Source organism: Nelumbo nucifera, chromosome 3, assembly GCF_055504915.1.
Source record: "Nelumbo nucifera cultivar China Antique chromosome 3, China Antique-T2T, whole genome shotgun sequence".
Lineage (NCBI taxonomy): Eukaryota > Viridiplantae > Streptophyta > Magnoliopsida > Proteales > Nelumbonaceae > Nelumbo > Nelumbo nucifera.
In genome coordinates, this window is record NC_142651.1 from 28,698,247 (window position 1) to 28,714,788 (window position 16,542).

General features: G+C 44.8%; 1 protein-coding gene across 2 annotated transcripts; it reads right to left on the bottom strand.

Annotated features, from left to right (window-relative positions):
- Positions 1–2,261: 2,261 nt before the first annotated feature.
- LOC104606580 (putative peroxygenase 4) lies at positions 2,262–6,204 on the bottom strand. 2 transcript variants are annotated; one of them, XM_010271898.3, is made up of 7 exons: positions 6,019–6,204; positions 5,777–5,887; positions 5,615–5,700; positions 3,430–3,524; positions 2,977–3,102; positions 2,743–2,886; positions 2,262–2,614 (listed from the first exon to the last, which is right to left on the bottom strand). In XM_010271898.3, the coding sequence occupies exons 1-7, from the start codon at positions 6,071–6,073 to the stop codon at positions 2,599–2,601; spliced, it is 633 nt and encodes a 210-aa protein (XP_010270200.1). In that variant the 5' UTR covers positions 6,074–6,204; the 3' UTR covers positions 2,262–2,598. The 2 variants fall into 2 exon arrangements, with proteins under 2 accessions (XP_010270200.1, XP_088755738.1); XM_088899612.1 differs by lacking the exon at positions 2,262–2,614 and having other exon boundaries at positions 2,616–2,886; positions 6,019–6,202.
- Positions 6,205–16,542: the final 10,338 nt, after the last annotated feature.

Here is a 16,542-nt window from a genome sequence, read left to right on the forward strand (position 1 = left end):
ATTGAATTTTATAAACTGAACCAAACTGTAAACCGAAATTTTATATACATATACATAAGATGAATCTACGATATATAATTATATATAATATATCTAAATGGAGTGCATAAAATTATAAATATATAATGAACTCTTTATTTTATAATAAAATAATAAATAAAAGTTTTAAGTTTTAATTTTTAGGGGAGCTATTTAGCTTTCTAATTGGGTTAAACCCAAAAGAACCATAGAATGGTCCAAAGTCCCCAAACCGTATTAGAAACCGCACCAAACCATAATAAAACGGTTTGGTTTGATTTGGTTTTTCATAGAAAAATGGTTCGGTTTGGTTTAGAAATTTCTCAAACCGTAATTTATTGGTTTGGTCTGAAATATTCTCCAAACTGCACCGAACCGGACCGTGAGCACCCCTAGCTGGAGGCGCTGGTGGTGGTTAGGTCAGGTGGTGTTAGGTTAGGTTTTGCCGTTTTGAACAATCAGAGATCGATGGTTTTGAGTTTTTCAAATTTGTGATTCAATTGGATTTGGACCTAAGGGCCTGTTTGGCTCAACTTAACATTTTTTTGTTTTTTTGTACCAAGTCTGGAAATGAAAAAAACAGGCTGGTTATATAAAACTGGGACCGGTTTTACAGTTTGTTGGTTGAACCAGATGGGTGACTGGTTAATCCCAGTTTTTTTTTTGACATATCGGTTTTGGGGGTATATCCGGATTGGCCAGGAGGCGGGTCACGGTCCAACCAGTTCAACCGGCCGGTCTGGTCCAGTTTTCAGAACATTGTTTAATATCAAAGTTAATTCCTTAATCACACAAATTGAGGTGTCGGATCATCTTCTTCATTTCTTCTTAAATCTTGATAAGAGAAAACCTTCGTTAACTCTTTTGGCTTTTTTCTCCAAGGCCAAGTCTTCTACTTTGGATCAATACCTAAAAGAATTGGATCAATACCAATACAGTGGTTTGAAAGCCTTTACGCTAGGTTTTTAATTTGAATTAGGAACGGTAGTTGGATTATGATGCCGGAAAGATATGAAGAGAGCCAAGCATGGTGCCACAATCACCTGAATTGGGATCTGCTCCTCATATAGTGTGCCTCACAGTCACATCCCACCTTGTAATGAGAACATCTCCCATGAATAATAAAATTTAAGGACAGAAGGTGCTTCCGATGTATGGCCAGGACATGCTGTGAGGTTGGTGTGAGGTGCGCATTGGGAGGAGCAGATCCAGACTCCAATCACCTTCGACCAAAATGTCTAAAAGTTGGCTAGCTTCATGCTTTGGTGTACAGCCATCAATTCAGTCTGTCATGTATCTCCTTGGCCTATTGATCCTTGAGTATAGTGCCACAATTGAGTCTGAATGTCCTGCTCACACAAACTCTGCTAACATCTACCCACATAACATTGCAGCCATACATGGAGAAGATCTCATCCTCCTACATAGTATTATGCAGGGGGAGATGTTCTCAATTCATGGGGGTAGTGTGTTGTGGGTATATGTGGGCAGAGTTTTCATGGGCAGGAGATCCGGAGTCGCCATAATCACTGTTATCTCTAAATGTTCCATCAATGCTTTAATATTAGGGATAAGTGGCCCGCAATCCACCTCAGAAATCTGAAATTGAAGCCCCCTCCCAGTTTACTAGTAGCCCCTCCCCCCCTATAAACTGCATCCTGCCTATGAATTTGGCATCAATCCACGAGCCAATATCCCAAACTACCCCCTTCAAAGTTTAACTTAAATTGGTTCAAGTCAATGCTTTAATTTCAAATCATACAATTTGTGATTCAAATCGTAGGATTCATACACAATTCAAATGATAATACATCAACATTAGAGATATGTATCTTTCAGTTGCTGCCCTTTTCATCAATGGACTCCTAAGGTAGGAGTGTGGTTCATCCAAAAAATTCTTATCTCTATATATTTCAATTTGGGAGATGTTTGGATTTCTCAAAACTCCATGGACATGTGGAAGAGAAATGCTACCCCTACTTGGACCAAGACATAACTTTGCTACCCTCACTTGGACCAAGACACAACTTTTACCAAAAGTTTAAGAAGCAGCATTGCTGGTTTTTTTTTTTGTTGATTTGGTTTAATTAAAATGGTAAAAGATCCTTGACAACAAACTCTTACAATAATGATCTTCTTTGCAATCATTCAAGCAAGTTCCCTTCAATAGCAATAGCAGGGTCTTAAATATCTCTGTAGGGCTAGAGCATCTATACTGAGTCGAAATAGAATACACTAAGAAAGGACTCAAAATCAAGCCAAAACCAATTATGTCAATTCAAATTACAGCATACCCATGCCAAAAAAAAAAAAAATTACACCATGTCCATCATCCAAAAGGGCTCGAAATAAAGCCAAAGTCAATTATTTTAATGCAAGTAACAATGTCCCTAGGGCACTGTCCAATATTCTGAAAATTCTATATTCAATTCCTTGTACAACAAATAAAGGATTGTCTTTCACTCCCAAAATAAGGCACTAAAAAGAAATTCTCCTCTTTCTTCTCGTTTTCATGTAGGCAAATCCATTCTAGACCATTGAATAACTGGCTGAATGGACAATTCTACTAATCTGCACCTTTTATACATGAACTACTCTGCAAGTCAATCCAATGTAACTGTTTAATTGTTTATTTTATACAATTCATTATTACAGGTATAAATAAGCAATGTCAAGATAAAATTCAAAGGCATGGTAATTATAGCTTTCTTTTATGGTCTTTACTTTGATTTCCTAGATGATCTATGCTCCTCCATTTGTTCAAATAGGGTCCCATCATAAACACCTCTGATGGTATCTTTAGGCAAGAAACCATCTTTGTCTTTACACAAGTAGTACAGTATCTTCCACTCTGTCCAGGCTCCAATCCTACAAACAATTTCACCATTTTTCGTTAGATGATAAATACTTCTAAAGATTACATACCTTTTGGTTGACAACAAGAAGTCAAGAACTAACCATCCTCCAAAGTTTTTAGGAACCCGGTTGTCCTTCAGCATTTCTGACACTTCCTTTGATGTTAAAGCGTTTGGATTGGTATGGGCATGCTTGTGAAAAATCTCTTCAAATTTTTCTGGCACAAACCTAAAAAAATTGAAATTCACAAGGAAAAGAGAACTTTTATTAATATTTGCTCTACTTGCTTAAATGATATACCAACAATACAATTCATACTTATGTCGTATTCAAAATAATTTTTATTATTATTTCTATACTTCTCTCGTTTTAATTCATATTCACCTGAAAAAACCAGAGGTTATACTGCCTTTGTTCATGCCTTTACCTTTGAAATATATTATCCAAATTTGTATGTTTCAGAAAAAACTATTTCTTATACAAGTAGTTATAATTTTCACCAAGTTTAGCTGGCACCAAATTAAGGCCTGTATAAAACAAGGAATATGACATTACCTTCCTTCGGTATCATAAACACCAGTATCACTCCCATGCTTGGCTCTCTTTATGTTCTTTATTTCAATAGGGAACAGAAGAGATGGAAGCTTTCCCTGCACCATTGAAGGTCAACAAATACATATTTAGGATAAATTTGATAACCCCCACTTTATATTACTATTAATATCTAATATTCTTCTTTATAATAAAAGAAAAATTGATTGAAAACAAACAATCTAAAAAGAAGAAGCCCATAATTACAAGTCTTCCAAAAGAAACAATTTTAAGGGTCTCATGACCACTGCTTCATTCTATTACAACCTGCAAAACCATTAATAGTATGCAGGTAATTAAGGACTGTTTGATAACGGGTGAAGTGAATGACTTGTTGCTTTGTTTTTAAAGTGGATGAAATAATCAGTTGTAGCCATAACCTCCAATAGAAACTTATTCACCAAAAGACAAAAACGACAAGCTTATCGAAGGTATAATAATCTATCCAACTTTCAGCTTTAGCCAATATTTGGAATCCACAACCTCCATAGATACTTATTATAGAAATTTATTCACTTAAAAGGCAAAGCAATAAGCTTATAGTAATCTACCTAACTTACAGCTTTATTAACTAATAATTTATCCAATTTGAGCTTTTATGGTAAATCTTCACTATCTACTCTTTTGGCCTGGTTAATTTCCTGGGTGGGAGTGGGACCTGTTCAATGGTTTGTGTTGATGGGTTGCAAATGGCAAAATATTGTAATGGAATAGGTAAGGATCAATAATCTATATGAGGGCTGCAATGGGTACCTCATTATTCATGGTTGGTAGAGGGGTAAAACAGGTCGTGTTGGGTCCGTATGACCCATGATCCAAGCCCATGCTGTATCGCATTGTATCACAGATTGGGGTTGTCATTAAGTCAAAATTATTTATTTAAAAAAATTAAAAAAATTCTTAAAATGTTATGTTATATGAATTTTGATATATGCAATTATTTATATATAATAAGTATAGTATAATAAAATTAAAAACAATTGTTTACTTTATTATATATATATATATATATATATAGACCATAGTGTTTACACCTCTAATAATTGCTACAGTTACTATTGAAAAATAACATGCGACCGATTACCATCCAACGGCAGGGATTTATTATCTGAAACTCTTACTGCCAGTGAAGTGAAAGTTTCAAATAATAACCCTTCTAATTACAAACACTTTTATTAAATTAATTTAATAGAAAAGTATTTATTAAATTAGAAGAGCAAGCCACCTGTCAATCATGGGACAGCGACGTTATGCTTCTGGAATAACGCTACGCTGCTTAACATGGTGCCTATTGGGGAGCACCAAACTACGCAGCGTAACTTTTAGTACATATCACACCGTCACGATGGAATCTTCTCAGTTGGGGTCCACATTGCAGCTTCCAGAGGGACGGTGGAATTTCCGAATTCGCATTGGCTCTTTGCGCATCTCAGCAACTGTGTCTGTGTGCATCGGGAAAGGGCGCGCTCTGTGGGAAACTAATGAAATCGGATTTGGTCCGTGCTGACACTGTTAGCATAATCTCTTACAGCCTTTCATTGCATTGAGAATATCTCCTTATTCGAAAAAAAAAATCTCTTTATAAAAATTCAAGTATGAAGATATTTTTAATCCATGACTGTAAAAGACTGCAGTAACGGTGTGAACACGGTTTGTTGAATTCGATTTCGGTCAGTGAAATGACCGTTCGAACAGCCTTTACAATCTTATATTAGGAATATCTCCATACTTATATTATATACTTTCTTTTGAAAAGATATTCCTAAATCAAAGTTGGGAGAGGCTGTTCGAACGGCGTGAACATGGGTTTGTACGGTTGCACCGACTGAACCGGTTCCGGTCTGTGAGCACTGACTGAAGCCGATACCGGATCCAATACGAACTCGGCATTTCCGAATATGGTGGCTTTTCGTACCCGACCTATCAATATGCCCGGGCTTTCTTCGACAACGTGACCCCAAAATCGCATCAAATGAATTTCCGAATCTTGTCCATTCGATTGGTTGATTTTTCCAAGAAAATTGTTGAATTATTTCGTTCTAACCAAATCAACGGTTATGAATAAGAAATGGACGGATCCTACGTGACCCTTGTAGTTTAGCAAAACACGGGAAACACAAATGAGAGAGAGAGAGAGAGAGAGAGTGACCGGGCGAGTTTTGGAACTGAGACCGCCATTGATGAAGATCGCAGCGATGGTGGACAAGGGGATGCCACAGCCGATGGCACGAAACCCTGAAACGAAGGATCAGATCAAAGACGAGAATACATATGTATATTTTAAATCGAAGGAGAAAGAGAAGATAAAAACCTTTGAAGGTTTCCGATGGATACACGAGGCCGTCTTTGTTTCTGTCGAAGAAAGCAACGTGTTTCTGGAGAGGGCTGAGATAACCATCAACGAGTTCTCCACAATTACGAGCTGCAAGGTTTCCACAATCCAGAGTTAATAATAAAAGATCAAAGTTGGAAAAGCAGAACAAGAGAAGAAAAAGAGGAAAGAGAGAACGGAACAATTCACAAGAAAAAAAAAGTTGCAAAAGAAGAATGTACAGTTGCTCTGGTCGTTGCTGGAGACCGCTTTGGACTCAATAGAGAAGTTAGCCATTTGAGATTAAATGATTACTTCTTCTTCTTCGTTGAGAGAGAGAGAGATAATCGGGCTTCGGAAATGGGCTAAGAGATGGTATTTAAAGGGGAGGAATCAACAGAGAAAGAAGAAGAAGCGAACAAGCTGTCTTTTTGCCTTTCTGAGTTCACATTGTTGAAGAAAACGTTAAAGCCAATCATAATTAACAATCCAAGCTTTACTATTAGCGTCTGCGTCTCTGTGGCCTTGGCCTACGAGCTTTTTGGATCGGAGCACATTAGCTGTCAATGGGTTGAGTTTGATTATTATTAATCGGTTCATCTATGAAATAGATCCAGAACCGAACCTGTTATTATACGGGATGATTTGGTCTGACCCCATTATACTTATCGTAATAACAATTTAAAACTCATTTTTGAGGAAAACCCATGTAAATAGTGAACCGTTTATATGTTGATGAAATAAGCAGTTTTTAATCAAAATTATTACGGGTGTAGTCGGAGTTTTTCGACCGGGCCAAAAAATCCCAACCGCAGCTGAGAGCTCATCAACTTATACAGAAACTTACCCTTTTAGACATAGAGTTAAATCTGGACCCCAAGTAGCGAACCACTAATGGCTAAACTATGACTGACTGACTGACATAAATCACACAATTGGGTCGGTTGGATTCTGGTGGATAGACCGAACAATTGAATTGACAGCTCCAGCCTCCAATGCGTACTGTGCGCAGAAGAACCAGATCAGAACATACGTAAAGAGAAAGGGTTGTCATGATACGTGTTCCCACGCGTTCCGTTCGGTAAAAAACACGCCGTTGGATGGGAACATTATTCTACACGTATATGGGAATCTTGACCGACAGCAATGTGGCGTAGCGGTTCTGAGTTCCAAATTGCGCTCTCTCCTATCCGTCCTTACCAATGTGGGATCACTAATAATTGGTGCGGGTGGGACCCACTACCGGAATGAGGAGATGACGTGGACCGCTTTCACATTTGATTTGATTCGGTCTGGAAGGGGAAGTTCCGGTTCCCTTTATGGTTATGCATCTAGCTTTCCTGGTTTAGCAGCGTTTAGGACCACCCATCAGATCAAACGGCCATGAGTATCAGATACCGTACTGAGTGACTATATTACTGGAACATGTGGGCCACTTTGATACGCGCCAGAAACGAGTCCAGCGAGGTTAGATTGGTCTGGGCCTAACCATCCTATCCAAATATAATATGCGTATTGCATGTGACCAGGTGTAATGAATTAATGATCTTTTTTTTTTTAAAGAAAATATCTTAAATTATGTGTTTTTAGAAAAGTATGAATAGTATGAAATTTAAAATACAATTGATGTGATAAAATAAAAAATGACTTTGATATTGAATATCGTGAATAAAATGAATTCAATTGATAATAACTTTACGAGACCTCCTTTTTTGGTATTATATATTACCTATTATAAGGGGATTAAGGAGTAGGGACCAAACAGTGTGCACGTGAGGTCTAATGACCTCATCACAGAGAGCCTGTAGTTAAGCACGTTTGAGCCCACACTTCATTGGAGATGGATTGGTCTAAAATGGAGATGGATCGATCTATATTATATCCAAATACAAATATATCAATAAATTTGGATCACTTTGATTGGATTGGACAATAGTACAATTGAATCTTTAATGTTATTAAAGCCTACGATAAATACATTTGTATGAAAAATAAATAGATCATGTAATATTTTTAATCTGATTGGGTTGAAATTTTGATTTGACGTACAATAAATATTCGAAATGCATTCTTTGACATTTCTCTTTGGCATGACTCAAGTTTGAATGGAAGTTGCAAATTGAGTAATGGGACAACTAACCATGGTTGAGGTGTTTAAAGAGCACGTGTAAATATATTGGCATCAAATAGGAGTGGATTTGAGCTGAGTCAAATCAAATACTTGGCTTGCAGAAATAGTGATAGGTTCGACTAATTATTGATTTTTCATATAGATTACCCAAAACTGAATCAATACCTTTAGTTTTCAAAAATATCAAACCGACCGATTTAGTTTCGTTTTTTTATCATGTGAAAAATATGGCCGTTGTTTTATTGGCCAATCAAAACCATCCATGTGGTATGTCCATGTTATCATGTGAAATTTACAACAACATGGCCATTGTTTGATTGGCCTGTTGGAGCCATAGGCTCCCACATTCACAAAATATATTCCCTTGCCTGCTGGTGAAACACTTAAGTCACTGTCTGATGAAGGAAGATTTGACCCGACCTCATAACTATTCAACACGTGGAAAGGCAGCAGCTCGGCACAATAGTATGCCTGAGGCGCGAGCTCCGAAAAGAGGAACCCGCGGTCCGAACTCCCCACAAGTAGCCTGAGCTCTCCCTTGGACCCCTAGCCTTACAAACACAAAGGGCAACAACTCAAACTGGCCCTCCCCATGGCAGTTCGAGACACACCTCTATCCGAACTCAAGACTTCACCTTGCACACCACTCCAGCACTTCGCCTCTAGGACGTCGAACTGAACAATCGCACCGTACCTGACACCGAAGGAGTCCGTGTCCAGGGGCAGCGCACCTGACTGACTTGGGATTTGACGGTTGACAGCCACACTTCAACGGCCACTTGCCACCGCCATCTCTAGTTACAGAGACGGCTCCGACAAAGAGAACAGTGGCGGTTCTGCCCCAGCAGAGGTGATGACACCTGAACTGGCAGAAGCGCATAGGTAATCATACCCGACCTGACAGAAGCTTAGGAGTGAGTGCACGAAGTGGTTATAAAAGGCTCTCTACCCCCCAAGAACGAGGTATGTGATAACTTTGCGCCATCTAGTTTTATCTTACCTTCGAGGAAATACTAACTTGAGCTTCGGAGCATTCTCACCGGGTTCTTCCCCGAAGATTACTTGCTTTCTCCTCCGTTTCAGGCACCTTCCGCTCCAGCCCGAGGCAAGATCGTTGATAGGTAGGACCTTCCGGATTGCGCACCATCAATTGGCGCCGTCTGTGGGAACGCTTTTAAAAGCCTCCCTCTAAAATTCTCATAACCCCTTTTTTCCAAAAAAACCCCAACACTCATTGCTTCTTCCAGCAATGTCGGACGTGGCACGGAGATGAACACCACCAGGGAACAACTTCAAGTCCCCGTGGTGTGCATCGGACAGTTCACCATCCCCCTTCCGGTGGATGGGATCCCCGGCCTGAATGCGCCACGAACAGTGGTGCCCGTAAACCTTCCCGCCATGAACGTCCCCTTTCCTTTCCCTGTCGAATACCGAACCAACTGCTGTCCCCATGGCGACCAGCTAGAACCAGTTTGATGACCTGATGCAATGCATGCGGGCAATGCAAGCCCAAATGCAACAATTCCAGCAACATCAGCTCCAATAGCACCAAGTACTGCACCACATCTCTCAGTATCACTATCACCAACAGTTCCCCCAACTGCGTCTGAACCAACCACAACTTCCACCTCGGCACCCTGCTCCAAAGCCGGTTAAACCCTCTCCTCAGGGTGGATGCCATCACCGAGGACAAGCCTCCCAACCTCAGAACCCCCCCAAGAGCCAGGCCTCATCCCCGGGCCGAGGGGAAAGAAAAATCACCCCCGCCTCGCAGCTCGCCGGCGGGTCGGGAACCTCACCCGCCAAGTCAGTATCTCGGCACTCCAAGTCTGAGCTTCCGCTAACAGAGAATCGATTCAGCGTCCTAGCGGCAGACTACCAAACAGTCCGGGCCCATTGAGCTCGGCAACACAGAGGCCAGCAGCGCCAGTACCAGGCCCACTCAGCAACGAAGACGTCGGCGAAGTCGCCGAACTGCCACCCGTGTCCTACCCGAGCTCGGAGGTAAAGAAGAGACAAGCTCGGACGAGGTAAAAGCTGCCCCTATTCTCTCAGTTCCTTGTAGTCCCCATGCCCAGAAACTTCAAGCTCCCCCCTTTAGACAAGTATGATGGGTCCTTCGACCCCAACGACCACGTCGATGCCTTCCAGTCACAAATGCACCTAGCTAGGGCCAGTGAATCGTGCATGTGCGTGACCTTCACCACCACCTTCAGAGGAGTGGCCCGCACTTCCAGTCACAAATGCACCTAGCTAGGGCCAGTGAATCGTGCATGTGCGTGACCTTCACCACCACCCCGGGTCGATAAGAAGCTGGACCTAGTTCGTGCAGGTCTTCACCGCACACTTTGTTACCAGCAAGCGGTGCCCTAGAACCGAGGAAAGCATCTTCGGAGTAGTCCAGAGGGAAGGAGAGTCCATCCGGGGCTACATCAAGCGGTTCAATGACGCGTGCTTGCAGATACCGCGACTAGACCCAGCGGTGCAGCTCGCAGCAACCAAGAGAGGAGTAACACACAAGGAGTTCAAATGGCACATGGTAGCTAGCCAGCCTGCGACCGTAGCCGAATTCCTCAAGCTCGTGGATAAGTTCATGAGAACAGAGGAAGAGATCAACCAAAGGACCGAAAGCGGGATCGAGAAAAGGAAGAGGGAAGGCGAGCCCTCCAACCTAGTCGACAAAAGAAAAAACCCGGCCCGGGAGACGAAGCTGAGCCAGCCGTTCCGAGCTCCCTTAGCAGCTCGGACGGACTACACACCCTTAAACACGAGGCAGACCGAGATCTTGATGACGATCAAAGACGCCCCATACGTAAAATGGCCACCTCGCCTAAAAGGGAACCCAAATGATAGAAATAAAAACTTGTACTGCAGTTTCCATAGAGATCACGGTCATAGTACCGAACAGTGTAATAATTCCGGGACAAGATAGAGGGACTCATCCGTTGCGGGTACTTGAGAAATTTTGTACAGCATAATAATAATAATAATAATAATAATAATAATAATAATAATAATAATAATAATAATAATAATAATAATAAGACAGGTCAGCAAGGGGAGCACGGAAGGGATGCCCCCGAATCCAACAGCAGGCCAGCCGAACCGTCGCAAAGACAGCCTCCAAAAGAGAGACCAGTTCGGGGAACCATCCACGTGATAGTGGGAGGTTCGGTGGTAGCAGGTTGTACTTCAGTGGCGGCCCAGACGTCAGTTCGCGAAGCGGCCCGAGAAGAACAAAACCCTCCAAAGAGGCCGAAGACGGAAGAACCGATTTTCTTCCTGGAAGACGATGCGCGAGGGGTCCACTTCCCCCACGATGACGCGCTTGTCATAAAACTAAGGATCAGCGACTTCGAAGTCAGGCGCGTACTTATGGATTTAGGCAGTTCGGCGGACATCCTCTTTAAGTCGGCGTTTGACCAGCTTCAGTTGCAAAGAAGCGAGTTGAAGCCCGCAAACACTCCTCTGGTGGGCTTCAACGGAGAGGAAGTCAGGCCCCTCGGGAAAATAATAGTACCTGTGGAAGTCGGCACATGGGCTTGTGCGGTCAGACTCAACCACGATTTCCTAGTGGCCGCGACCCCTTCCCCATACAATGCCATAATAGGGCGGCCAATCACGCATGTCCTACGGGCAGTGGTCTCCACCTACTATTTGACAATGAAGTTCCTTACAGACTTCGGTGTGGGAGTAGCGCGGGGCAACCAACTTGAGTCCTGCAAGTGTTATGTTGCCACCCTGAAGGGAAAAACGAAGGCGGCCGACGACCTCGAACTGGAGCGGCCTACGAAGCAAGGCGAGGAACGAGCTTCGCCCATAGAGGAAACAGTCGCAATCCCAACTTCAGCTATGGACCCGGCTTGAACGCTATAGATCGGTGCTTCCGCCCAGGAACCTCTACGAACCGAACTGTCAGACCATTAGACAGAAGAAACGCAACTTAGCCCCGGAGCGTTGGAGGGCGGTCGACGAGGAGGTCGAAAAGCTCCTCGCAGCAAACTTCATAAGGGAAGTTCATTACCCAAGCTGGGTAGCCAACCCAGTGCTGGGGAAAAAGGCAAACAGCAAGTGGCGGATGTGCGTCGACTACACCATCCTGAACCGAGCTTGCCCGAAAGACTGCTTCCCCCTCCCCAGAATTGACCGCCTAGTGGACGCGACCTCGGGACATGAGTTGCTAAGCTTCTTGGACGCCTACTCGGGCTACAACCAAATCAGGATGGACCAGTCCGATGAGGAAAAAACCACCTTCATAACCAAGTTCGGCTTGTACTGTTACAAGGTCATGCCCTTCAGACTGAAGAATGCTGGGGCGACCTTCCAAATACTTGTGAATAAGCTGTTTCGGCCCTTAATTGGCACGAAAATAGAATGTTATGTAGACGACATGGTCGTCAAGACACAGTTTTCACAGGAATTAATACAAGACTTAGATTCTGTCTTCCAAATTCTGCGTCAATTTAGCATGAAACTGAACCCAAACAAGTGTCTTCGGTGTCACCTTGGGTAAGTTCCTAGGGTACATTGTCAACCGGCGCGGTATTGAGGCCAACCCGGACAAGATAAAGGCCATCCTAGATATGAGACCACCCCGAAAAGTAAAAGAGGTTCAGAGGTTAAATGGCCGCATAGCTGCTCTGAGCCGCTTCATGTCCAAATCGGCAGACCGCTGTTTGCCTTTCTTTAAAGCAATCAAAGGCAAAGGGTTCGAATGGACCCGAGACTGATAGCTCGCGTTCGTCGAGCTAAAAAACTACCTCGCTAGTGTGCCGATCTTAACCAGGCCCGAGGAGGGCGAGGTCTTAGAACTGTACCTCTCGGCAAGCGATGAGGTGGTCAGTTTGGTACTAATAAAAGAAGTAGATCGGGTCCAACGACCCATCTATTATGTTAGTAAAATTCTGCAGGGAGCAAAGACGAGATACCCGCAGTTAGAAAAGCTAGCATACGCACTGGTAATTGCAGCTCGGAAACTTCACCCATATTTCCAGGCTCACACTGTCATCGTCTTGACTGACAAATCTCTGAGGCAAGTCTTACTCAAGCCCGAGGTTTCCGGTCGGCTAACGAAGTGGGCCATCGAGCTCAGCGAGTACGACCTCCAGTATAAACCATGAACCGCTATTAAGGCCCTAGCCTTATCAGATTTTATTGCCGAGTGCACGTTCAACCTCGAAGTCCCTAGGCCGGTTGAGCCCGAGGTCCCCAGTTCGGGTGAGCCCGGAGCTCCCAAGCCAATAGAGTTTGAACCCCGTGAAGTAGCAGCCAGGGTGGCATCTCTCCTGGTTAGGCTAAACGCGAACTAGGATGAGGAGCCCTGGATCCTTCACGTAGATGGCTCCTCGAACCAGCAGGGTAGCGGGGCTGGAATAGTGCTGTGCGGCCCGGGTGGCACGAAATTGGAATACGCACTACGCTTTGAGTTTGCGGCATCCAACAACGAGGCGGAGTATGATGCATTGATAGCCGGGCTGAACCTAGCGCAAAAGGTAAGAGCAAAACACATAGTTATTTGCAGCGATTCCCAACTTGTGGTCAACCAGGTTACGAGCGAATACGAAGCACGCGAGCTAACTATGATCGCCTACTTGGCAAAAGTAAAGGAGGCTTTGCTCAACTTCCAGTCACACTTCATCAGGCAAATCCCGAGGTCAGAGAACACTGAGGCCGACGCCCTGTCCCGGTTAGCCAGTATGAGTCACAACGCCATGAGAATCGTGTACATAGAGGACTTACCTCGGCCTAGCATTCTCGGTGGGGCAGAGGAGGTCGCTCTCATCCTTGAAGCAGAGTCGAGTTGGATCGACCCACTCGCGAGCTTCTTGCTAGATGTAACCCTCCTTGCGGACTGCAATGCAGCCCGGAGGGTGCAGCGCCAGGCAGCCTAATACGTCATAATAGACAAACGGCTGTACCGAAGGTCCTACACACTCCCCTACCTGCGTTGCCTGCGACCTGCCGAAGCCGAGCTCGTACTCCGTGACACTCAAAAAGGTCTGTGCGGCGGACACTTGGGAGGTAGGGCCCTCGCTCAAAAGGCACTTCGACAAGGGTACTACTGGCCAACGATGAAGGCAGAGGCCGTCGAGCTCGTCAGAAAATGCGACAAGTGTTAGAAGCATGCCAATATCCACCATCAGCCTGCCGCCGACCTCAAGTACCTCACCAGTCCATGGCCCTTTGCGCAATGGGGCATCGACCTCCTGGGCCATTCTCGCTAGCAACAGGTGGGAGGAAGTTCCTAGTGGTGGCGTAGATTACTTCACAAAGTGGATAGAAGCTGAACCTCTGGCAACAGTTACAGCCCGAAATGTACAGAACTTCTTTTGGAAGAACATAGTATGTCGCTTCGGGTTACCTTGGGTATTGATCTCCGACAATGGCAAGCAGTTCGAGGATATCAAGTTTCAGGAATGGTGCCAAGATATGGGAATTTGGTAGAACTTCACATCGGTCGCACACCCGCAGGCAAACGGTCAAACGGAAGTAATGAACAGAGCTGTCCTCCACGGACTGAAAGCGCGATTAGACCGAGCTAAAGGGTTGTGGGCGGATGAGCTACCAAGTGTTCTATGGGCTCACCAAACCATGGAAAAAACCGCCACAGGAGAAATCCCCTTTAACCTCACCTACAACACTGAAGCGGTAATCCCGGCGGAGATCGAAATACCTACACTACGAATAGAAGCATATGACAATCAGACAAACGGAGACTAGTTACGTACCAACCTCGCTTGACCTACTGGACGAGGTAAGAGACCTCGCGTACATCCGGACCGCAGCTTACCAGCAAAGAGTAGCTCGGTACTACAATGCTAGAGTAAAGAAGCGGAACTTCCGCGTCGGCGACCTGGTTCTCCATAAGATCATGGCACCCGAGCCCGGTGTGGGCAAACTTGGACCGAATTGGGAAGGGCCCTATCGAGTAAAGAGAGGACTCGGAGGGGTATACGAGCTCGAAACTTTAGAGGGCAAACAAGTACCCCGAGCGTGGAACGTCATTTACTTGAGACGATACTATCTATAGATCACCAAGTGAAGTGGACTAAGTCGCTACTAGAGCCTCAAGGCTAGAATGCCGAGCTAACAAGAACCTCGGCATAGGCAAGCAAAGGCAAAACAGGCCGCACGAGTGCAGTAACCCGGGCAAAACAGATTGGGCATATGGTCAGTTCGGCAAATACGGTCAGTTCGGGAGAGAGAGTAACCAACACTTAACCAAAAGAAAGTCATTCCATTGCAAAAATAAGGGAGTGTACATTTCCAAATATATATATATATACATATAATATCGAGCTCACAGGCCCGGAGATACTTCTTCACCATCAGAAGGCACTTCAACGATACCCGAAGGTCCTGCCTCATCCTTAGAGTCCGGTTCACCGTCTGCAGCGTTGGCCATCTCCTGAGTATTGCGCAAAGTGGTTATAGAGCTAATATCGAGCTCGGGGTACGTACTCCAGATCATCCACCGGCTTAGTTTAAAACCCCTTCTATACGAGCCCACCATCAGGTCATCAAAGCGCGATGAGGCGATATATTCATCGACGGCCTTCTTCTTGGCATCCTCGATGCCTTGAAAAAAGATCTATGTCCTCTCCCTAATATCCTCTTGAAGGTATTCAACCTGATGCTGCAAATCCAACCTCAGGTCCGCCATATGCTTCACCACAACTCCCATGGCCTCGGTATCTCTTTAAGACCTTGCCAGCCTGGCCTGTGCAGTGCGAGAAGCCTCCTCAGCAGCTCGAGACGTCGCCTCGGCAGCACGGGAAGCATCTTCGGCAGCTCGCGCCTGTCTCGAGCTCCTTTCCACTTGGGTCGCCAAGGCATGGATAAAAGAATTCACCTACCAAAAGGAAAAATAACAAATGATCAAAAGAATGATAGCAAGAAAGATAAAAGCAAAGAGCCCGACAAGAAATCTTTGACTTACCACCATGGCATGAGTGGCAGCATGACAAGCTACCTGGTTCAAAGGAAGCTCGGTCCATGCCACGACCTCCTCAGGGTAAATGGCCTCCCTACTCTTCTGAAGAGCATGGTTCGGCGACAACACGCTCCTGAACTCGCCTTGGGCTCTCGAGCCTGAAGGCCCAGCTCGCGTATAAGCAGACTCAGAGTAAGCGGGAGCCCCCGTGTAAGTAGCCTCGGCATAAGGGGCCCCTGCCGCTTCTTGTACTGGAGGGGCCATCTTGGGCTCCCTGGGCGGATCCACTGACGGGTAGTCCGGTACCTCGGGCTCCGCATCTCGGGGCAACTCGGCACGAGTTCATTTGGCGACTCGCTTCCTCCTCTTCTTGGCATGAAACAGGTTCCCACCACGAGCCTTCTCTGAGTCCATCACACCTGCAAAAAGAGCTCGGCATCAGGAAAACGAAAGAACAGAGCAAAACAAAAGGCAAGCCTCTGAGTAAGGAACCTACCCGAACTCAGACCAGCCTCGATGAGCTTGGCCTCCGTCAGATAATGGTGGCATTTTAGCCCAAGCCGTGCCCATTCCCGGAGGCCCTTCGCCGTCTCCCTATGAAGCGTAACACCGGCATCAGGGGCAGCCATCCCCCACCCGGTTTGGAATGGCCACCCCAATGCACTTCGCACCCCGAAGTAGTCTCGTTTCCATGCCGGGACC